The sequence below is a fragment of the Silurus meridionalis genome, chromosome 12 (genome assembly GCF_014805685.1).
Source record: "Silurus meridionalis isolate SWU-2019-XX chromosome 12, ASM1480568v1, whole genome shotgun sequence".
In the NCBI taxonomy this organism is placed as follows: Eukaryota; Metazoa; Chordata; class Actinopteri; order Siluriformes; family Siluridae; genus Silurus; species Silurus meridionalis.
Window position 1 is genome coordinate 5,901,013 of NC_060895.1, and position 25,177 is coordinate 5,926,189.

Sequence of the window (25,177 nt, forward strand, 5' to 3'; positions counted from 1 at the left end):
TCCTTGTTGACCCCTTTGCTCCAGTCTTGCTTCATCTGCATTTCAACACAGTGCCAGCGCATAGCTAACTCATCACTCACTCTCTCGCTCATGCAGTCACTCAATCACTCATCCATTCACTTGCTCGCTCTCTCAGAGCTTTCTTTACTTCTCAGCCAGTCATACTCATTCCCTGACTCACTTTCACCTTCACTTACTCCCTCTTTCACTCACTATTACTGCCTTTTTTTCCTTTAAAGGGAACAGTGAAGTGTAAATTGTTTTCCAGAGATGTTCCTTTAAAAAATATTATATATTTACAGACATAAATATGAGTTGGGATTACACAATCGTGTGATCAAGCCCACATTCCACACCCTGACACTCCCCTTTCTGCTGTCTGTGACCCCCCATGGACATAATGGGATGTGATCTCACTCGTTCAGGATGCAGTTATTAAGTAGCGTTGTGCTTGGCTGCCTTCTATCTGCAGGAAAGCCAGAATGTATTTGGGAGCCATTAAATGGAGCTGTGAGCACTGAAGCAGGCAGATGGGCTTGAGAAGACCAGCATACTGTACACACCTTTAATCCAAGTTCTTTTCAGTTATTCATGGATCCCCCCCTGCTGAGATTGTCAGGTCTACAAGGCTGGGGACAGACACAGAGAAAGGTCAAATCTCAGAAATGCAATAAAATCCTTTTTTTTCTTTCACAATACCCTTAGCATAATGAAGAGTAATCTCCAACAAAACTTGATCCCACCATCATCCCATGGCTTTTTATACATGCTTTAGACCTCTGCATATTTATATATTTTTACCTTGAAACCCTCTCTGATAGGAAAACTGCCATAAAATAATTTTAGGCTTCCAGAATGAACCACTATTGATTTCTTGCTTGTCCACAATCTTTAAAAATACATCAGAGATTTCTTAGACATATTTGCACGTGATTTCATGATGGATTTAGCATGTGTGCTGAGGTGAACAAAACCCTGCAACAGGTAGGCCGTGGGCACTCGGTTTCACAGCCGCACTCATAAAGTGTTTTGCCGCTTTATGGCCCAGTTGCTCAACATCACATGCCTCCAGAGCTGGGATATTACCTGAGATAAGGTAAGAAAGCGACGAGCCCGGCACCAACCTGACCTCTCCCTGGGTTGTACACACACACACACACACACACACACACACACACACACACACACACACACACTCACACACACACACACACATAAACACACACATAAACACAAATGTAAAGTCTACTACCATAGCCGTTTCAGGAGGGTGTTCTCAGACCCCCCAGGGCTTTCTAAAATGGCATCAAAAGCCAAGCACTACTGCACTGTAGTTATGCGTTTTATTTGCCCAGCCACCTGCTAAAACATGCTCCCTCTCCTATAACCAATGACCCAGCACTGCTCGAGATGTTTGAGAGCAAAGACCAACTGAAAATAAGTTCAAAAAAAAAAATCAGAATTGAAAGAGAGCACTGAGGTACAATGTTTTTTGTCACTTGTTGACTCTATAAATCACATCTCCGTGATAAGCTAATTGCCTTATCCTTGACGGCAGCTCAGAGAGTGAGCAATAAAAGGGGCCGGATTACAAGACGTAAGACCATAAAGACTTTGGCTAAGATTTCTGAGTGTGGGAGACAGAGAGGGAGAAACAGACAAGCATGAAAGTAACAAGCTGGCAACTGACTTATACTATAACTGACAATTAGGATTGTGTTGTTTTGAGTGAGTTACATTAAATACAGTAAGCTTGTTTTCGACCCGTGTTTGCGGTTTTAAAAAGTAAATGATATATTTAGGAAAAAATGGAACGTTCTGGGCCCAGCACAAAGCATCCAGGAAAGGATTGCTCGATTTGTGTTTACAGTGCGTAGAGTAAAGGTTGGAAAAGGTGTAGATCTTGATATTAGCAGCAGACCGACAAAGGGCATGCTTTCCACACTAAAATGCAACATTAAACCAGCACAGTCAATATTCCCCAAAACAATTGAATCTCAGGCTCTTCTCGGTTTTATAGGGCTTTACTGCTGACTTTTTTCAGATGATTGCACTGGGGCAATTTGTTTCCAATTAAAACTCTGTATAAAGTTTTGCTGCTGAAGTTTATCAGGGCAATGACACCTACAGATCCAGTGTGAACCTGTTCAGCGTGACTGCCTCAGCCATTTCCTGCATAGCATTGCTAAACTCAATGGCTTCCCACCCAGTTCAGCGCAAAGCCATTAGTCCAAACTGCTCACGGGGCCAAACAGAGTACATCGGGCATGACGTTTAAAAGGTAATTGCTTAGAAGTCCCCGTGCAAGGACAAACGTAGAAAAAAAAACAATGAAAAAACATTTAAAAAATGTCTTTACAGTCGATCCCCTGAGATCATGTTTGTTTTACACATTCTTATAAGTAATAAAAAAAAGCATGATTAAGAGCTCTGGAATGACAAAGCAAAAAAACGTCCCTAGCTATATTTACCACAATCAACATTTCTTTGAAATTAGCTCCAGCTTAATGAATTTTCCATAGCTTCCCAGCTATTTGTCTGACCCTTACCGTCATGCGCCCATCTCACTTTCTGCCTCTTACTCAAGTATCAGCCCTTATAAATAACAGGAACTGGGATAATCTTTAACTCTCACTTAGGCTGAGGCAAATTCTGACAGGCTGCAAATAGCAAATAACTACACCAAGTACACCAACGTTTCACCACCGCACTGTCCTCCTTCTTCTCACCATCTTTACAAACGAACACCAGGATAATATAAAAACATCTCCATTTAATCTGTCCAACATTTACAGAACATCATTGGACCTTTCAGTGCATAAATACTGTATAAAACTATTAATTAAACAAATAATAAAATAACAGGAAATCTAAATATATACCAGTATTCATCCTGTATTCAATCAATATCTTACATCACATTCTTTATACTTTTTACAGAAGCTTTAATTGTGTGGTGTATAACTAACTAAACACCCTGAGGGTAAAAAAAACACTTCTGCTAGACTTACCATGAACAGTAGATGTATTTACTCTGCAGCATCAACATGTTTTTTTTTTTTTCAAATGTATCACCGTTTTTTTTATTTATGTAACGCTTTTTTTTTTAAATAAATTTTAATAGTAAAGTTTTACAAAAACTTGTAAAATCAAATTCAATTAGATTTGTACAACACTGATTGTATTTACTGTTAATGACCTAAAATCCTGAAAAAACAGGAATAAAATGTTATTATGAAAATCAACCACCTACAATATCATCAACCACAGACAGTTTCATCAACCCTCTGCAATACAATTAACCCCTGCAATATCATCAACCACCTATAATATCATCAACCACCTGCAATATCATCAACCACCTACAATATCATCAACACCCTGCAATATCATCAACCACCTACAATATCATCAACACCCTGCAACATCATCAACCACCTACAATATCATCAACACCCTGCAACATCATAAACCACCTACAATATCATCAACACCCTGCAACATCATCAACCACCTACAATATAATCAACACCTGCAATATCATCAACTACCTACAATATCATCAACACCTGCAATATCATCAACCACCTGCAATATCATCAACCACCTACAATATCATCAACACCCTGCAACATCATCAACCACCTACAATATCATCAACACCCTGCAATATCATAAACCACCTACAATATCATCAACACCCTGCAACATCATCAACCACCTATAATATCATCAACCACCTACAATATCATCAACAACCTACAATATCATCAACCACCTATAATATCATCAACCACCTGCAACATCATCAACCACCTACAATATCACCAACACCCTGCAATATCATCAACCACCTACAATATTATCAACCACCTACAATATCATCAACCACCTATAATATCAACACCTGCAACATCATCAACCCCTGCAACATCACCAACCACCTACAATATCATCAACACCCTGCAACATCATCAACCACCTATAATATCATCAACCACCTACAATATCATCAACACCCTGCAATATCATCAACCACCTACAATATCATCAACACCCTGCAACATCATCAACCACCTACAATATCAACACCCTGCAATATCATCAACCACCTATAATATCATCAACCACCTACAATATCATCAACCACCTACAATATCATTAACACCCTGCAATATCATCAACCACCTACAATATCATCAACACCTGCAATATCATCAACCACCTACAATATCATCAACACCCTGCAATATCATCAACCACCTACAATATCATCAACACCCTGCAATATCATCAACCACCTACAATATCATCAACACCCTGCAACATCATCAACCACCTACAATATCATCAACACCCTGCAATATCATCAACCACCTAATATCATCAACACCCTGCAACATCATCAACCACCTAATATCATCAACCACCTACAATATCATCAACACCCTGCAATATCATCAACCACCTACAATATCATCAACACCCTGCAATATCATCAACCACCTATAATATCAACACCCTGCAACATCATCAACCCCTGCAACATCACCAACCACCTACAATATCATCAACCACCTGCAATATCATCAACCACTATATTGTACTATACTATACTATACTATACTATGCTATACTATACTATACTATACTATACTATACTATATTATATTTAATACTATACTATACTATATTATATTATACTGTACTATATTGTACTATACTATACTATATTATATTATACTGTACTATATTGTACTATACTATACTATACTATATTATATTATACTATACTATACTATACTATATTATACTATACTATACTATACTATACTATACTATATTATATTTAATACTATACTATACTATATTATATTATGCTATACTATACTATATTGTACTATACTATACTATACTATATTATATTATACTATACTATACTATACTATACTATACTATATTATACTATACTATATTATATTATACTATATTATATTATACTATACTATATTATATTATATTATACTATACTATATTGTACTATACTATACTATACTATACTATATTATATTATACTATATTATATTATATTATACTATACTATACTATACTATACTATACTATATTATATTTAATACTATACTATACTATACTATATTACTATACTATACTATACTATATTATATTATATTATACTATACTATATTATGCTATACTATATTACTATACTATACTATATTATATTATACTATACTATATTATATTATAATTATATTATATTATACTATACTATACTATACTATACTATACTATACTATATTATATTTAATACTATACTATACTATATTATATTATACTGTACTATATTGTACTATACTATACTATACTATATTATATTATACTATACTATACTATACTATATTATATTATACTACTATACTATATTGTACTATACTATACTATACTATATTATATTATACTATACTATATTATATTATACTATACTATACTATACTATACTATACTATACTATATTATATTTAATACTATACTATACTATATTATATTATATACTATATTATGCTATACTATATTATACTATATTATATTATACTATACTATACTATATTATATACTATATTATATTATATTATACTATATTATATTATATTATACTATACTATACTATATTATATTATACTATACTATACTATACTATATTTAATACTATACTATATTATATTATACTATACTATACTATACGACACTATACTATATTATACTATACTACTATATTATATATACCATATTATACTATACTATACTATACTATACTATATTATACTATACTATATTATAGTATACTATATTATATATACTATATTATACTATTATACTATACTATACTATACTATATTATACTATACTATACTATATAATACTATATTATACTATATACTATATATATATTATACTATATTATATTATACTATATTATAATTATATTATATTATACTATACTATATTATTTTATACTATACTATACTATATTATATTATACTATATTATATTATACTATATTATTTTATACTATACTATACGACACTAATAATAATAATATATACTATATTATACTATTATACTATATATATATACTATATTATACTATACTATACTATACTATACTATATTATACTATACTATATTATACTTATACTATACTATACTATATTATACTATATTATACAATACTATATTATTTTATACTATACTATACTATATAATACTATACTATATAATACTATATTATAATATACTATATTATAATTATATTATACTATATATTATATTATACTATATTATACTATACTATACTATACTATATTATACTATACTATACTATATTATACTATATATACTATATTATATATTCTATACTATACTATACTATACTATACTATACTATACTATATTATACTATATATACTATATATACTATACTATATACTATACTATACACTATACTATACTATACTATACTATACTATACTATACTATATTATACAATACTATATTATTTTATACTATACTATACTATATTATAATTATACTATATTATACTATACTATATTATATTATACTATACTATACGACACTATACTATACTATACTATATTATATTATTCTATACTATACTATACTATATTATACTATACTACTATATTATACTATATTATATTATATTATACTATACTAAAGTATATTATATTGTACTGTAATATATTATACTATTTTATGCTATATTATATTTTATTTTACTATAGTATAATATACTAATATAATATAATATTATACTATATTATAATATATTATAGCAGCCAGTGAGAGTCAGAAAAGGATGTGCAGGACAAATTATGATTTGTCACTGCTGAAACATGACAACCCACATGTTTATGTCTGTTTCATCTCATGAAATCTAAGGTTTTAGAGTGTGCACTGGAAATGAATTAAGTGTATTTTCATGACCTTTTGTATTATTAGCACACTACACTTACTCTCTTGCTTATAGTGTTCATACATGCTCTGTAAACATATTCAATATACATATTCGTTCATATTAAACAAAATGTTAAATTTCTGGGGTTTTTTTGTCATCAGTACGCTCTTGGGTCATATAGAGAACCTTACAGCAGCCGTTGGGATGCCTTTTTAAGAGTGTATTTGCGGAGAGTGTCATTTCTGCACTCTCACACACACACACACACACACACACACACACACACACACACACTCATGTGCACAGATTTTATGGTTTAAAAGGGACAATATCCAGATTAGATCAATGACTCAGAAGCAGAGGTGAAATGCCAGAGGAACGCTGCACTTCATAAGAAATAAACTTGCAAAAGCGACAGAGCTATAAAAACAAATGTCGTGTTTCAGCACATCTTATCATACGCCCTGGGCTATAAAATCAAGATGATTCAGTGGTAAGGTATACAGAGTGTATTCTGACCTTGGGGGAAAACACTGCAGGCCTCATTACTGAGCAAGACCCCTGTGTGTGGTGAGGCTGCCCTCTAGTGGCCAACAGTGATCACAGAACAATCGCAAAAGCTTGTGGAGGCCATCAAAATTGCAAATAGCAGAGCATCTTTTTTGTTTTGTTTTCTGAAATATTTTGTCATTTAACAAATAACATAAAAGTGGATGTTTTTTTTTTTTTTTGTACGTGGTCATTTTAATACATTCTTCAGGAAGGAGGACATGCTGTGTGTCACTTTGTTAACTTTCATTAAAAAAGAAAATATTACGATAGAGCAACTGTTTATAAGCTCAGGTTACATGTCATAACCTGAGTGATAACAGAAATTAAACATTTACAACTCAAAATGTAATTATAGTCAGTTAAAAAGTATGATGTCCAGGATGGGCTGGGATCTGAACTCATGACATTCAGACCCAGAGCCCAATGCCTTAACCACTAAGCCACTTTGCTGGGAAATTGCTGTATAATAAGATGAGAAATTCAATATTAATTTCTGGTGTTAAATCAAATCAGTATGTGTGGTTTATTTATTTATTTTTCAATTTACTACAACATAAGGCACATTCATGCAATATTCTATAGATTGTTCATCACTGGAGAAACACATTTGTCAACTCTGCATCACCAATGTGTAACTATTTCTTTATTGATATTCCACAATACAGCAAAATTACTAATGCAAACAAAACCCAGAGATCATTTACACATTTTAAGAATGACTGACTGGCTTTATGTCATGGGCAGCATGTACCTGTGAGGGTACAGTGAAATGGAGTATTAGTAATTCACAGGACTACCAGTAGAGGGAGGCATGAGGTGATGGGCAGACATACACAGACATGGCAAAAACATACAAGTCACCCAAACCTTCACCTTATAAGAAGATGGGGGAGATGGTATGTAAATAATTTCAAACTTGATAGCAGATTGAAGGCGGTGAACAATCCTGTGCACACAGCCCAACATTTACATTCAGGCAAGTGACAAGAAAGAAATGAAACACAAAATGATGCTGAACACATCCTGAGGAAAAGCAGTGTGTTTAATGTACCTTAAATGATTCCCCCCAATAGACAATTCACTTTGTAACATTGTAAGGATCTTTCAGGAAAAAAACAAAAGGAAATACAGATTCACGGAATACGAGTGCGATTTGTGCATCTGTAACCTATCCAGATCCTAGCAAACAAGCATGATCTGAAACCAATGACAAACAATTGGCAAAAACAATCAAAGTATAAATGAACCAACATTAATTATTTTCATTACTCTCTCTCCACCGTGATGCACACAAACACACACACTGTGCTCGTTGGACCTACATGGCAGTGATGACTACTTAAACAAAACATGTCTTAGGAGAAAAATAATACAAATGCACTTTTTTTTTTTTTTTTGGATTTGATTCTGCCATTGCTTTATTTAACCAAATTCCCTCCTGCCCCTCACAGATCCTATGCTCGAACAAACTTCATCAGGACCAAAAAACTAAAACTCTCCCGAGAAACATGGGACACCTACTGAAAAGCAACTTAACTGCAACATATGCACAATTAGTATGGTACACAGCCCATGCAGTTACGCACAGTCAGCACAGTCATGGTATGGCCTTGTTTAATATTTGTAGCATGTGGTTAGACGGGACATTGGCCACTAGTGCATCTTGGTCCATGTTGGAAAAAAAGAACATTCTACACTCGCTGTAGGACTTCAGCCTGATTTGAACAGGAGGATGGCAACCTGGCCCAAGTAGAAGTAAATGAAGTGCTTCGTCTCATGGGTGACGTAGCTGCCAAAGTTTCTTCCCACAATGCAGTGCCATGTTGGGTTGTACTTCTTGTCAAACTCCTGCAATGGAGTAAGAAAAAAAAAATGGTTACAATCTTTATTATGGGTTTGGACAATGTCCTTTAGGAACTTGTGTGTTTAACTAATGCACAGGCTCAGGTTATAAACAACGCTATATGCAATGAAGTCATAGGACAAGTAGGAGTCCAAGTAGGACTGCTAATTAAAATGTTAAAGAAAACGGATACAAATTTGATTGGACATTCGGTGCCACACAGATGATGAGGGATCCCTTTTTGAGTCGGATTCTCTCGAGGTTTCTTCCTCATGCAATCTCAGGGAGATTTTAATTGCCACGGTCACCGGTTCGCTCATTAGAGACAAACTTACAATTCTAAGGAACAAACTTCTGTTTGTATCTGTAGCCACTTTGAGACAATGTCCATTGTTAAAAGCGCTATACAAAAAAAAACTGACCATTTGCATGTGAATACTGGGTGATTTCGAAAGCCAGGATCGTGAAACGGGTGTGTGTGTGTGTTACCTTTTTGATGTACGCGGCGATGTCCTTCTCGATGTTGTACTTCTCCATGGCCTGTGTTGCACAGTCCACTGCATCCTGCTGCATGTCCTCAGACATGTCAGCATTCTTGATCACAGCTTTCCTGTCAGTCATAATGCTGAAAAGAAACAAAACACAAAAGCGAAAGTCAGATATAAAAACATGACCAAAGTTGAAGTACTACTCGGACCGGAGCGAGCAGACGATGCTCTCTGTGCCTGCATTTGTTTAGGTGTGGCTCAGTCTGTTCATACTACAAACTCCCATAGAACTGCTCCAGCATCATCAGTCAGCTCCTGTAAGAGTTCTGTTTGATCGTATTTCGCTTCACTTTGATAACTTAATAAATGTAAAAGCATTCGACTTTAAGTGAGCCAGCAGAAAAAAACCCTTTCCCTGCTGTATGCCTTGTGCTTTAACAGAGGGGCCTTTCAGTGGTGTGTCTCAGGGCTGCTCTCTTACTGCCACAAACTCTCTACACACTCCAAAGATGTGTTTTGTCAGGGTAATTCTGGAACACCTGATAAGTAGAAGTGAGTCTAAAGTAGGTTAAATGCTTAATGGATGGTTCAGCTTTTTAACACCCCACACACACACACACACACACACACACACACACACACACACACACACAATAAAGTGTAACCAGCCTAGAAGGACCACCAGCTGCATCTGATCAAGAATACACCTAATAATGGTTTATTCATGAATTTAAACTGCATTTTATGACTAAGACTTTACTAAATTTCTCAAGACTCTATCCTGGATAGCCAGTTGAAGGCATCACACACACACACACACACCCAATCTAGGAACCATTTGAAGACCAGCACATGGAGAGATCATTTCCAAATTTCTGAAAATTGAGTATTAATATCAATATGCATCCATTTCGCTTAAATGTGACTTTTTTAGATGTGATCAAAGCTGAACAGTAATCCAGACGAAATTATGATGTCTGAGATCCTGAAACATCTCCTGGACATCAGAGCCCATGGCCTACTCCTCCGCACGCGCACATTAGATTCGCACGCCGCTTCTCCAGGAGTCGTTTCTAAACCTGCATTTATGTGCAATCCGGTAGTTTCCTTCCAAAAACCCTCCAAACACGTCAAGCTGTGGGACTCACCTTCAGCAGATGTTTCGCAAGCAAGAAAAATGCCAATAATGATAAATATATGCACCACAGCCCGAGCTTTGGAGGTTTGTATTCCGGGTTTTTGCGTCCTTTCAGGATGAGCGTGGTGTCTACAGGAACTCCAAGTCGTAGAAGCTGAAGCTCTGCTCGGTTTCGGTTCTTCTGCTCTTCAACGCGACGCTTTCCATTGGCTGCAGCTCTCCACCTCCGCCGCGTGGCTTGTGCGCGCGCTTTCCCTTCGCTCCGCTCTGCCTGCATCTTATTGCAACCCATAATGCATCTTTGACCGGAAACACAATAAGCTTCCCACACACTCCTTCAACATCATATTAGTGACATCCATCGTTTTGCCACCATGCATTTTAAACGTGTCCAATTTGATGCATTTGTGGTTCAATTCCATGATCATCATTATAATAAAAGGAGCCACTCATTGTTCATCAAAGATTGTTTTTATTATTGAAATTTTGTTCTCTAAAAATACTTAAAAAATAAATGAAATGCTAAACGATGTAAAAGCATCTACTACAGTCCATCAAAGGACAACTGACCATCTACAGTTGCATGAGGATCACCGCTAAACACACCTCCCACTGTTTACCAGCTTGCTCCTGCTGCCTCCATCCCACATGACTGCAGTCTCCTCCTTAACGTGTGCAAGAGAGAAAACCACCAGACCCCAATGTGGAAAAAGGAGCCAATCAGAATTTACAGAGAAAATGAGAAAAAGTCATATACATGTGTACATATATATATCCTGGAGGAATTGGTTCTGTTCCATGTATCAGCACTCCCTAATCCTTCATCTTCATTATGAACTGATCCCAAGGAGCCTCTCCTCCACTCCAAAGCCCTTAAATCCCAGCAAAAAGCAGGAAAAGGTCAGAGTTCTATAATGGACATCACAATGAAAATGAGATTTATTGAGATAAGCATCCATGTCCTCTACACATAAACCTCATCATGGCCTTAGAGTGAATGTCTACCTTGATTAAGCAGCCTGACATCAGATTGGATGTAAAAGTATAGAATAAACATGAAACATTCAGTTAATACAAAAAAAACACAAACAACAATACTTCTGTACCAGAGGAAGCACCATTTCCCTCTGATTTGCTGGTAAAGAAACAGAGCTGACTGGTTATATGTATTTAAACCTATAACTCGAATGATTCAGCAATTCTTTATTACAACGTATCAGATCATCCTTCTTGACAAATGACTACAGGAAGACAAAAGGGTAGAACACACGTGAGCTCACTCATGAACGACAGAAGATGGCATTTACAAAAATATTCAGAGGCATTGAACAACTCTTTGTTTGGTCAATGAGAGTTCCGTCTTGTATTCAAAAGAGGACAAAGGAAAGGTGAGAATGTGACGGGGGTCGACATAGTCCTTTAAAAAGCATCGTAAAAAAATAAACGGGTGTCGATGGTTAAGAAGTGTGGGTCGAGGACAGGAAGAGAGGACGATCGGTAAAAATAAGGAAGACACTAAAACTAAAATTTTAAAAAAAGGAGGGGTGTAAAAACAAAAACTGACTCAACAGCTTCACCAAAAACAGGGAAGGAAACCCAAAGCACCACAGCGGTGGTGAATGGAAGGCTTATGAGCGGGAGCGAGAGCGGCTGTGCCGAGGGGAGTACTGTGGGGAATTTCGGCCACGCCGAGGCGAGTAGCTGCGGCTACGCTCGTTACTGCGACTGCGACTTCTGCTGCGACTGCGGCTCCGAGACCTCGATCTTCCATAGCTTGGACTGCGTGGGCCGTCCACTTTCACACGGATATATGAGGTTTCCCCCTAATGGGCAAATAACAAAAGGAAAAACAGAATTGTAAATAAACAGTAACAGAACAACCTGACTACTAATTACTTACCCATTATTTATTATTTCCGTAACAAATATTGTACAATAGTTTTAACAGGAGTAGTGTTGGTGGGCTTAAACTTACTCCAGACCGCTTCTAAAAGAATAACAAACGAGGCCCATTCCCAAAGTTTATTTTGGTTAGGTAATTCTAATTTCCACTACACAAACTAATAAAAAAAAGCCTAATGTACACAAAACCACAATAAAGCAGTTATGTTCAGCAAACAAATGAGTTTACACTGACCACAACTTCCAATTTAGTCCCATTTTATTTATGTTGTCCTGAACTGCCTACCAGATAATATTAGAAAGATGATGGAGGACCTGAAATATAGATCCACCCCAGATTTATTTAAAATAAAACAACCCACAATACAGCCAGAACACCCTGAACTAAACCCAAACCTACCTCATGTGATCGGAATTTAGTGTTATCCAGTTTTCGGACAGCGTAGGTCATGTCTTCTTTGCGCACAAACTCCACCACACCGGTCCCATCTCGGAAAACGTCAGCATAACATACATCGCCTGCTTCACGCATGTGATCCTTCAGATCCTGCCAACTGCCGCTCGGCGGTAAACCTGCAGGAAACAAACCCGATATGCTTATCTCGTGGCGTGCCTGGCATTGTGCATGCACGCGCTATCAGTCTAATACTTCATATAACACAGGAAAAAAAAAGACTTGGAAAATGAACTGGATAAAAACTGGCATGCATTGGACTGTTTTTTTTTTTTTTTAACTGTGAGAAGCTCCATACACCAAAAACCAAGTCCGAAGGCTAACAAGACAAAGTACTCTCAGATGCTTTGGTGTTTAGTGGTTAAACTGACCTGAAACAATGACTCTATATTCGGATCGCCTGGATGGAGGTCCATAGCGGCCTCTCGGAGCTCCACCAAAGCCCCCTCTCCCCATACCACGACCGCTTCTGGGAAACTCCACTCGAAGCCGATAGCCGTCATAATCATATCCGTCCCGAGCACAAACAGCATCCTCTGCATCTCTGAGGAGGAAAAAACACAGGGCATGATCGTTTTATTAGGGGCTGGCAACAGATTATTTACACATATGTTACTTCATTTATACAGACACTACTGGTGTATACATGTGTTTTGGAGACAAGGTGAGGGAGGTGAGATTGAGAAGGTTTGAACATGTGCAGAGGAGGGACATGGGGTATATCGGTAGGAGAATGCTGAGGATGGAGCCACCAGGAAAGAGGAGGTTTATGGATGTGGTGAGGGAAGACATGCAGGTAGTTGGTTTGATAGAGGCAGATGTAGAGGACAGGGGGGAATGGAGACGGATGATCCGCTGTGGCGACCCCTAACGGGAGAAGCCGGAAGTGAAAGAAGAAGAAATACATACAAACCAGTAGTACACTTCTAATTGAAGACACACTTTGCTAGAGCATTAGCTTACGCACCAAACACACCACAGTTACCAAACTTTATACACACAATCTGTTTAACAACTTTGCAAACGTGGTTTTAGGAAACATGTTCTAAGTAACTAAAATACTCCAATATGCACAATTTTAACTCTAACCCCCAGCAGGAGTGCACACACCACCACACCACACTATATGCTAGCTGCGTGACGCCATCATTAGCCGCCGAACGGCCTGAAGACTTCAACACAATAACAACCTGCAGCCCAAAAGTTTTTATGCAAAGTCAAAAACATTACAAAAGAAGTCTGTAAATATTCTAACCTAAATAATGAATGCATCTGAATGAGGGATTAAGAACAGACCAGACGGTCGCAGGACCGTTACACCATGCTATGCTAATCTCTCTCTCTCACACACACTCACACACACACACACACACACACACTCACTCACCTGGGGTCTTCAAACTCGACAAAGGCGAACGGTGGCCCTCCGCGTCGGTTCTTTAGGTCGATATCCCGGATCGCTCCGTATTTGTAGAACACATCCTCGACGTCTTTGGTGCGGATATCAGGCGGAAGGTTTCCCACATAAATCCGGCAGTCATTGCTACCAGCAGGGCCTCGGATGACTCCAGACATGGTAGAAAAGAAGCGTGCTGGAAATGAGAATATACACACTGCAGTCAACCAAACGCGAATCAGTCACTCAACACACACATGCAGCACAAAATCAGCAAACAAAACGACCCCAAAAAAACCTCCACACACCAGAAGTAACCGGCGGCGGTGATGTGGTTCAGTTTCCCCTGTAAGCTGCAGACAATAAGCGCGTGGCGCCTCCCGCCTGCACTGTGCGCTCGCGCCTTCACTTCCTTTCCATTAACCGCGCCGAGCGTGGAGCGGATGAATCCCGGAAACTCAGCCGCATCACGCATCATCATGCTTATCAATCGTCGAATCCGGCTGCATCCGCGAGACGAAATACTTCTTTTATTCTTAGCCTTTCCCTATTGTTTCGTAAATGCTAATACATTGCTATGTGAGCACGTTAAACTTTTTTGACTCACTGTTTATTTCTTTTAATTCAAAAACATTTATATTTATTTCTTCTTTATATGAGTAAACAGCTTTTTAAACTTATTGTTGCAATCCAAGAGATCACAATATTAAAGATATAAGGATATTTTATAACACACCTTAATTATTTTTTATAACTTTTATCTTCTTCTTTCGGCTTCTCCCATTAGGGGTTGTCACATCAGATAATCTGTCTCCATTCCCCCCTGTCCTCTACATCTCTCTCTGTCACACCAGCTACCTGCATGTCTTCCCTCACCACATCCATAAACCTCCTCCTTGGTCTTCCTCTTTTCCTCCTTCCTGGTGGCTCCATCCTCAGCATTCTTCTACCGATATAACCAATGTCCTCCTCTGCACATGTCCAAACCATCTCAATCTCCCATCCCTCACCTTGTCTCCAAAACGTCCTACATGCGCTGTCCCTCTAATAAACTAATTTCTAATCCTGTCCATCGTCGTTACTCCCAACAAAAACCTCAAAATCTTCAACTCTGCTACCTTCAGCTTCACCTCCTGTCTTTTACTCAATGCCACTGTCTCTAAACCATACAACATCGCAGGTCTCACCACAGTCCTATAAACTTTTCCTTTCACTCTTGCAGATACTCTTCTATCACAAATCACTCCTGTCACTCTTCTCCACCCACTCCACCCTGCCTGCACTCTTTTCTTTACTTCCCTAACACACTCTACATTACTTTGCACTGTTGATCCCAGGTACCTGAACTCCTCCACCTTTTCTCCCTGCAACCGCACCAGTCCACTGCCCTCCCTCTCATTCACACACATGTACTCTGTCTTACTCCTACTGACTTTCATTCCCCTTCTCTCCAGCGTGTACCTCCACCTCTCCAGGCACTTCTCAACCTGCTCCCTACTCTCACCACAAATAACTATCATCCGCAAGCATCATAGTCCACGGAGACTCCTGTCTGACCTTGTCTGCAACCTGTCCATCACCACTGCAAACAGGAAAGGGCTCAGAGCTCATCCTTGATGCAGTCCAACCTCCACCTTGAACCAGTCTGTCATTCCTACTGCACACTTTACTGCTGTCACACACAAACATGTGCTGCACCACCCTCACATACTTCTCTGACACACCTGACTTCCTCATACAATACCACAATTCCTCTCTTGGCACCCTGTCGTATGCTTTCTCTAAAGCCTTCTCCATTAACATTCTCAAAGCAATTAATGCATCTGTGGTGCTCTTCCTCAGCATAAAACCAACCTGTTGCTCACTGATGGTCACCTCTTCTCTCAGCCTGGCTTCCACTACTCTTTCCAATAACTTCATGGCGTGACTGATTAACTTTATTCCCCTGTAGTTACTGCAGGTCTGCACATCTCCCTTTTTCTTAAAGATCTGTACCAGCACACTCCTTCTCCATTCCAAATGATTATAATACAAGGTGGTATCTCAAGGTTTCGAGACTAGCGATCCACAGATCCGGTCGCCAAAAATCCTCCTGCAGACACTTTAAAACCTAGCAGAAAAACTCACTATAGATGGTCTGGCTCATGTGACCTCTCCAGTTCTAAATATATAAGATAGAGATTTTAACTTCCCAGCTTCCAGCTACAGAAGAAGACTGAAATGGAGGAATACAAAGCTAACAATATATATTTGATTTGATGAATGAGATCAAGAGCAGGCAATTGATAATAAAGAATATCAGTAGTCTATATGACCTGCTCAATAGTGTCATTAGTATTTAATAGAATATACTCATATACAACTTTAATGATGAGACAGAGTTAGATGAGGCAGACATGTAATATTTTCAAAATTTATTGTGCCTTAAGCATTGTGTTTGTTTTGTCACACAAAATATGACAACCAATCACCAAAAGTACACAACACACATGTACAAAGTGTAAATAAGCATATTTCTATCCAATTCACAGAGACATCGAAATCGCATATTCATCAAGCACTACACAGCAGAAACTGTAACCCAAACTGTGTTGATTGTGTTGATCACATTTATTGAATTAAGATTGCATGCATGATTGTTTAGAAGGTTTCTAAACAGTGTTTGAATTAATTTTAACAGCTTGAATACTGATTTATTTCACACAGCTATGTATTGAACCCAAGATGTAGTTGCAGCTTGTCGTTGTACAGTCATTTCTACAATATTGGCAGTGAAATCAGCTGTATTTGATGAGATTATGATAAATGCAGCGTTTCAGTATGCATAGCTCGACAGGTAGTGGAAAAGACCAGTAGCTCCACTGCTGTCTCCTCCACCACAATACTTTCCCTGGGATGCCAGGCTATTAATCTGAAATCAAGCACAAGGAAGTCAAGTCTAGTGAAACAGTATTTACAGCAGTTCATCATTTCACATCTGTTCTGTAGCATCAATTTGTTTAGTTGCAGAAGCAACAGATATCAATCAGCATTAAAGTGGCAATATTAGCATTAAGACTTAATATACATATAATATACATTATACACCTGCTTAATAATACTTATCTAACTAATTATCACAATAGGTATGGGTAAATCACCATGTAAAGGTATTTATTGGAGCTTCCTCAGCTGCACGACCTCTACCCAAGTTCTCCCACCCCGCCCCACTGCTGTGCTCCCTCCACTGGCTTCCAGTAGCTGCATGTACCAGATTCAAAACACTGATGTTTGCCTACAAGGACAAAAATGGACCAGCACCGTCTTTCCTCATAGACCTCATCACATCTCGCACTGCACCACGCTGTCTGAGATCCTCCAGCACTGCTCGACTGGTACCACCTTCTCTCAGAATGAGAGGTAAGTATACTTTAAGGCTCTTCTCTGTTCTGGCATCGAGGTGGTGGAATGAACTTTCCCTAGATGTCCAAACAGCAGAGTGCCTGGCTGTCTTTAAGCGACGGGTGAAGACCTACCTCTTCCTGAAACACTTAAATTAGCACTTTCCAAGTTTGCTTTGTAAAAATCAAGAGTTGTAGATTTATCTTAAGTTTGTTACCTAGCGTACCAGTGTAGTGTTATCCATTGCTAGAGACTCAAAGCACTTTTTTACTTCACTCTGGTGTCTGCTAAATGCTGCAAATGTAAATGTAAATTAAAGAAGGAAGATTCCATCAGGTATCATTATAATAATAATTGGTCTTTAGCTTATAAGACTTTTGTTCTTGTTGCTTTGCCACTCTTTTATGTGCTCTAAACAATAAATATTAAATGGTTTACAATTACTGAAAGTATTTTTTTTAATAAAATGAGATTTATAGTTATAGACAATAAAGATTTATAGAAAACCATTTGATATTTATTTGTACAAAAGTAAGTAAAAGAAAGTTTACCACAGTCCAATTGATAAAAACTCCATCTGTCTATAGAAGCATCCATATTAATAAGCTAATTATAAGACAGAATGGAAAACTTGCCTCAGCACGTTTGATAAACTCCTCAGTGGCAGCATTTTGGTTTTCTTTGTGACCGCGCCAGGTCTTCAGTGCAGAAGCCTGCAGCGCTCGACCAAAAGAAAAGGTCAGTGCCCAGGGCTTTACCAGTGGGCAGTTATTGATGGCATTTAAATGGACAGAGGCCTCTTCTTCACTCTGACCTCCAGAGAGGAAGGTTATTCCTGAAAGCAGAAATTTCTGAAGTTGTATTATGAACTTTAAAAAAGCCTCATATTACAGCGCCATAAATCTGAAGCCCAACAAGTATAGAAAAATCTACATTGTGTAAAGGATACACGAGACATGTAATTATGATTGTCAGTGACATAATCAACGCAACCAGTGACTGCAGGAGGTACGGTGCGTCGTAGAGCAGTGATGGTCGCCATGGCAACCTCCTCTGCACTGTATTTGGTCGGACAGCCATGTCCAGGGGTCACCATGTTGGGCTTAAGCAGGGTTCCCTCCAGATAAACATGATGATCAAACATGGCCTTGTATACTGCTGCTAAAACCTGGAGCACAAACACTGAGCTTTTTACACAGACTTGATATTTCTTAAACCTTAATCATCTTCAGTTATATACAGTACAGGAAAGCTGCATTAACATGACTAACCCTCTCTGTGACAAACTGGCAGCGCTTGAGGTCATGATCCCCATCGGGTAGGATCTCAGGTTCCACTATGGGTACAATCCCGTGCTGGAAAAAAAATTAGTCACACATTTTCATTTTGTAAAACTAACAAACAAATCCAACGGTGTTAGGATTGACATTGTACCTGCTGGCAGATAGTAGCATAGCGTGCAAGGACTTTTGCATTTTCCGTGATACACAGCTGAGACGGCGCCGTGTCACTGATCTTCATCACGCAGCGCCACTTGGCAAAATCGGCGCCATCCTTCTTGTACTGAGCACACCTCTCTGATAGACCATCCAGTCCTGAAACAAGCATCAATTTACAATTATAGTCACAGAGTTCAAATGACCAACAGAATCAAGACAAAACATTCAAACAGTAACCACTTCTTTGGATGATAATGTCTAAAATGTCACCTTGTGTAGTGGTTTCTCCATTAGTTCCTGGCAGGGGAACAACTCCTTTGTCAACCTTTGAAAATAATATAAAAAGATAGTTTAACTAGTGCATCTTGAATATTTGAAGACTCATAAATGGTTATCAGTCTCCCACATGTAGCCAGCATTCTTTAGTACTCACACACTAAAACTTAAACTTAAAGTGCTTTCTACAGTAAATCCAAACAGACTTCTAATATCACAGCACATACCTTAACTCCAATAGTGATCCCTTTGTTTTTGATCATTTTAACGAAGGGAACGCCGTCATCAGAAGTCTGGTAGAGGGTTTCATGAAAAAAAATGACTCCACCGATACAGCTGTCAATGCGGTCATCTGCGCTGAAGAGGACTTGACGGTACTGGCGACGATTCTCCTCTGTGTTCTCCACTCCTATTTGAGTCAGACGCTTTCCCATGCTGCCTGTTTGTTAAACAATACACACAGAGTCAAGGAGTATCACAGATATTGAGTTCATTCATTTTCTAGAAGTTCTGAAAGTAACTCTGGACATATTTCATGTATTTCATTCTTCAGAAACTGACTTTGATCAGGAACACAATGGAGCCAGAGCAAATCCTGGGAATACTGGATGTGAGGCTGGAATACACCCTGGTTGAGATGCCAGATCATGCGTAATAATTGTTTCTGTGGTCTGAGCATTAACATGGTATGGTAGACCTATAAAATAATGTAGGACCAATGATAAAAATTTTTTAATGTTTTGTTTAAAAAGACATTCATATTTTGGTGAAATTTTCTGTAAAGAGTCCTAAATGTCATTGGTTTGAAGGTCTTCCAGGGGCGAGGGGTTTGAAAATAAAATTTTTGTCTTATGTTCAGAGAGGGAGAGACAACCTAGACAACAGTCACAACAAATGACAACGAAGAATAACTTTTTTTTGTCATTCGATAGCATTAAAAGAAACCAAAAATATAAAAAAAAGTTGTCATAGACCACTCTTATCTTTTTTTTTTATAAGTTTTAAATAACATAATAGAACATCAAGGGAGGCTTTCATAATCCACAAGTTGTACCACTAAACCCGCTTCACAAAAAATATCACGTCATGTTAGTTACCAGAAATATAAATTAAAAGCGTTTGCTCTTACCCACTGATTCATCAGCTGCCAGAATGCCTTTCCCAGGAGCCACGATGCGCAGAGCAATCTCATGTAACTCCTTCTTCTGCTCCGTGGTGAGGGTCGGAAACTGGTGGGTCATCTTACTGAGGAATTACAACCTGAAAACAGTGTAAATAAGCCAGTACAAAAAAGTATTCCTGAATCTTACACTCTTTAATGACCCAGAGTCGTACATCATCATAAGTGATGATACACAACTATTGTTAAAGAACAATAAAGGTATACTTCAAAAGAAGTTGCTCACCCAGTCCAAGAAGAGATGCAGAAGCTCAGGCTGACTGCACAGATGTGATCAGGAATGAAATGAGAAGCTCTTTTTGTGACAGCAACATTGTCCCAGTTCTTTATGGTGGAGTCTCGGAGGAGGCTGAAAATTGTAGGGCGGAGCATAACGACATGCCCTCATTAAGTGTTTTTGTGTAAAGGCCATGGAGGGGCACAGCTCCACCTCTAACCTGCTTTAAATCTTTTTGGGAATCTGTTAGTTTTAACAACAATCACATAGCTAAAGTGACAATAATAAGTATGTGTTTAATTAATCTTAAACAAGTAAACAAGTTGGATGCTAAACACTGAAATCTAAAAGAGAATCGACAAGAGTAAGAGGACAAGCGGGGAAGGTGGTAGCTCAGTGGTTAAGGCATTGGTCTTTGTATCGGAAGGTCACAAGTTCAAATCCTACCAACAATCTGCCACTGCGGGGCCCTTAAGTAAGGCCCTTAACTCTCCCCTGCTCAGTTGTAAGTCACTCTGTATAAGGACGTCTGCCAAATGCCATAAATGTAATAAATGATAAGTCCTGAAAAAAACTGTGTTGCATTCCTTTATCCCCCAAACAGTAGGTTTCACTACAGGATATTATTTCAGACCAACAGAACTAATTGAATTGAATTGAAGTTCAACTGATTAAACACATGGAAAGAGATGTGGTTTCTGCTTGGCTTAAACACAAACCTCCAGACCTTTGCAGATCAGATCAGACATGCCTGGTCTAACTAGACTAAACTTACTTTAAGCGAATTTTGAAATTCTCTAGCCATTTAAGTCCCAAAGCCACAATGACATTTCCATGTGATTTTTTTTTTTTTTCAACAACTCAGTGATCCAGTTTTCAAGGACAAATGTCAGAGAACTAAGCAGATAAAACTCTCCACTGTGTTAATGTGGGCTGTGAGGTGGCCCAAATGTAGGAGTACTGTATTTCTCATTGACAAATATTCAGGTTTGAGCAATCCACCTGTAGGGAGCATAAGGAAGGTGTCAATAAATACAGTATATACACACGCAGGGTGTCCCAAAAGTTTGCAAATAAAAGGGAAATTAACACTTGTTTCAGCAAAACAGAACTTTATTTACATCCTCTACAAGATTATCATTTCCACAGAGTTGTCTCTCCTCCTTATGATGAACTTGTATTAACTGTGTTAACATATCAGGTGATATGCAAGCAATTGCTGTTCGAATGCGTTCCTTTAAATGATGTTTTATCTTTTCCATGGCCTTGTTTAGTCAAAAGCGAACTGAAAAAAATATTTGTTAAAAGATTTTTGCTAAAGAAGTGCAACATTTCCCTGCATGTGGAGACTTTCATGTATATTAGTTTGATAATTACATCTAACCATTTATATTAGCTTTTATGTGTTTAATTAATCTTAAACAAGTAAACAAGTTGGATGCTAAACACTGAAATCTAAAAGAGAATCGACAAGAGTAAGAGGACAAGCGGGGAAGGTGGTAGCTCAGTGGTTAAGGCATTGGTCTTTGTATCGGAAGGTCACAAGTTCAAATCCTACCAACAATCTGCCACTGCGGGGCCCTTAAGTAAGGCCCTTAACTCTCCCCTGCTCAGTTGTAAGTCACTCTGTATAAGGATGTCTGCCAAATGCCATAAATGTAATAAATGATAAGTCCTGAAAAAAACTGTGTTGCATTCCTTTATCCCCCAAACAGTAGGTTTCACTACAGGATATTATTTCAGACCAACAGAACTAATTGAATTGAATTGAAGTTCAACTGATTAAACACATGGAAAGAGATGTGGTTTCTGCTTGGCTTAAACACAAACCTCCAGACCTTTGCAGATCAGATCAGACATGCCTGGTCTAACTAGACTAAACTTACTTTAAGCGAATTTTGAAATTCTCTAGCCATTTAAGTCCCAAAGCCACAATGACATTTCCATGTGATTTTTTTTTTCAACAACTCAGTGATCCAGTTTTCAAGGACAAATGTCAGAGAACTAAGCAGATAAAACTCTCCACTGTGTTAATGTGGGCTGTGAGGTGGCCCAAATGTAGGAGTACTGTATTTCTCATTGACAAATATTCAGGTTTGAGCAATCCACCTGTAGGGAGCATAAGGAAGGTGTCAATAAATACAGTATATACACACGCAGGGTGTCCCAAAAGTTTGCAAATAAAAGGGAAATTAACACTTGTTTCAGCAAAACAGAACTTTATTTACATCCTCTACAAGATTATCATTTCCACAGAGTTGTCTCTCCTCCTTATGATGAACTTGTATTAACTGTGTTAACATATCAGGTGATATGCAAGCAATTGCTGTTCGAATGCGTTCCTTTAAATGATGTTTTATCTTTTCCATGGCCTTGTTTAGTCAAAAGCGAACTGAAAAAAATATTTGTTAAAAGATTTTTGCTAAAGAAGTGCAACATTTCCCTGCATGTGGAGACTTTCATGTATATTAGTTTGATAATTACATCTAACCATTTATATTAGCTTTTATGTGTATAACGCATTTAAAAACAGACATTGTCACAAAGCAGCTTTACAGAAATTTGGATATAAAGCAGGAGGTGACAGAGGCCAAATGAGTGAGCTGGAGGTGACAGAGGCCAGGAAAACCTCTCTGAGAGTTTAGTTCAGGAACCAGGTTTATAACCAGCTGCTAAACCTGATTGGTGGATTGTCCAGTGTTACTCTTTACACGCAGAAACTGACACGCGTTGTTCTGTAGATGGGGTCTGGGATGGGCCCCCTGGGAGACCCACAAAGAGATAATGTTATATTTAGCCTACTCCACAGGGGCTTTGAGTTTTTTTTTTCTGATACCTAATTAAAAACATTAATAATGATGCTTTATCTGGTCTTCAATTTTCTGCCCTATTAAGGTTGCTCCCATTTGGGTTTGTCTTTGCTCTCACAAATAGGTCATACCAAGGTCTAAAAGTTAGCTGGTATCATTCATACAATCATTTGTATTGAAATAATTTCTAGCAAAATCCCACATGTGAATAACTCTACCATTTCCATTTAGTACAGATCTACAGCAGTTCCAACTGAAAAATTACAGATTACTAAAAGGAAACATTTAGAAATATACGAAATAATACTTTATTCGATTTCTTCCTCCACTTTTTACTGTACTGACATGAGCATGACAGAAGCACTATAGCCATGTTTAGTCACATATATACATTTGTATAGTTCATATATAGAATGTCATTATCTTTGGTTCTTGTCCAGAAATGGTTGAGAGTATTGAAGGTGAGAACATTTATTCCTGCTCAGGGATAGCAGGTGATAGCTCTGTGAGTGAGAAACAAGGGTCAAAGAGTTCACATTCGAAGCTCTGCAGCTGCTTGTAAGTGGATTCCCTCATAGATTTTTCAGGCCGGTTAGGGTGATCCCTGAGCTCAGTGACTGCTTGAATGGGAAACATCATCAGCACCCGAGAGTCAAAGGAGATGCCATTAAAAACCTCTGACTCACAGAGTACCAGACAGTGCATTTGACGCACAGGAGTCCTGCACAGGAGCTGCATCCAGAAAACACAGAGAAAGTGTGAGAGGATGCAACAGCTGTGTTTGCCTTCAGGCAAAGGGCAAAACTGTAGACACTGCATACCTCAGTAAGCAGCAGAGCCAGTGCAGGACTGAAGTTTAGAGGCATTTTTATAAAGATGCTCAGTGACTTTTGTCAGCATTTATTTGATCTCATTTCACTAGCACTACTAATGAAAACAACCCTAATTGAAATAAAATAGTTAATTTAGTAAATTAGTTGATTTAACAATCCTGGCATTAGTTAAACAAACAAATCTTAAAAGTTTATACAACAAGTTTGAATTTTGTTGTCCTATATTGTTAGAGAAAATGTCAACCAAATGTAAATTATTTTCATTAGACTA

At 37.8% G+C, this 25,177-nt stretch overlaps 3 protein-coding genes across 3 annotated transcripts; all 3 read right to left on the reverse strand.

Annotated features, from left to right (window-relative positions):
- Positions 1-8,172: 8,172 nt before the first annotated feature.
- dynll2a (dynein, light chain, LC8-type 2a) lies at positions 8,173-11,257 on the reverse strand. The gene is made up of 3 exons (XM_046863185.1): positions 11,029-11,257; positions 9,882-10,017; positions 8,173-9,397 (listed from the first exon to the last, which is right to left on the reverse strand). Exons 2-3 carry the CDS (start codon positions 10,011-10,013, stop codon positions 9,260-9,262), a joined length of 270 nt encoding a protein of 89 aa, XP_046719141.1. The 5' UTR covers positions 10,014-10,017; positions 11,029-11,257; the 3' UTR covers positions 8,173-9,259.
- A 673-nt stretch (positions 11,258-11,930) lies between these two features.
- srsf1a (serine and arginine rich splicing factor 1a) lies at positions 11,931-15,234 on the reverse strand. The gene is made up of 5 exons (XM_046863184.1): positions 15,079-15,234; positions 14,762-14,966; positions 13,746-13,918; positions 13,321-13,493; positions 11,931-12,841 (listed from the first exon to the last, which is right to left on the reverse strand). Exons 2-5 carry the CDS (start codon positions 14,947-14,949, stop codon positions 12,647-12,649), a joined length of 729 nt encoding a protein of 242 aa, XP_046719140.1. The 5' UTR covers positions 14,950-14,966; positions 15,079-15,234; the 3' UTR covers positions 11,931-12,646.
- Positions 15,235-17,224: 1,990 nt separating this feature from the next.
- aldoca (aldolase C, fructose-bisphosphate, a) lies at positions 17,225-21,352 on the reverse strand. The gene is made up of 9 exons (XM_046863066.1): positions 21,273-21,352; positions 20,996-21,126; positions 20,094-20,305; positions 19,861-19,915; positions 19,586-19,746; positions 19,423-19,506; positions 19,145-19,319; positions 18,787-18,986; positions 17,225-17,681 (listed from the first exon to the last, which is right to left on the reverse strand). The coding sequence occupies exons 2-9, from the start codon at positions 21,105-21,107 to the stop codon at positions 17,586-17,588; spliced, it is 1,095 nt and encodes a 364-aa protein (XP_046719022.1). The 5' UTR covers positions 21,108-21,126; positions 21,273-21,352; the 3' UTR covers positions 17,225-17,585.
- Positions 21,353-25,177: the final 3,825 nt, after the last annotated feature.

Bases quoted from the DNA above. Each gene is read 5' to 3' on its own strand.
- srsf1a (XM_046863184.1), bottom strand. From the start codon at position 14,949: ATGTCTGGAGTCATCCGAGGCCCTGCTGGTAGCAATGACTGCCGGATT. The intron at 13,919-14,761 runs GTGAGTGAGTGT...TTTCCTCCTCAG, and splicing joins GTCGAGTTTGAAGACCCCAG to AGATGCAGAGGATGCTGTTT. The intron at 13,494-13,745 runs GTCAGTTTAACC...TGTTTCCTGCAG, and splicing joins ATATAGAGTCATTGTTTCAG to GTTTACCGCCGAGCGGCAGT.
- dynll2a (XM_046863185.1), bottom strand. From the start codon at position 10,013: ATGACTGACAGGAAAGCTGTGATCAAGAATGCTGACATGTCTGAGGAC. The intron at 9,398-9,881 runs GTAACACACACA...ACTCCATTGCAG, and splicing joins TCGCCGCGTACATCAAAAAG to GAGTTTGACAAGAAGTACAA.
- aldoca (XM_046863066.1), bottom strand. From the start codon at position 21,107: ATGACCCACCAGTTTCCGACCCTCACCACGGAGCAGAAGAAGGAGTTA. The intron at 20,306-20,995 runs GTAAGAGCAAAC...TTTAACAAACAG, and splicing joins GGCAGCTGATGAATCAGTGG to GCAGCATGGGAAAGCGTCTG. The intron at 18,987-19,144 runs GTTGCGTTGATT...TTCTGCTTTCAG, and splicing joins CGTACCTCCTGCAGTCACTG to GAATAACCTTCCTCTCTGGA.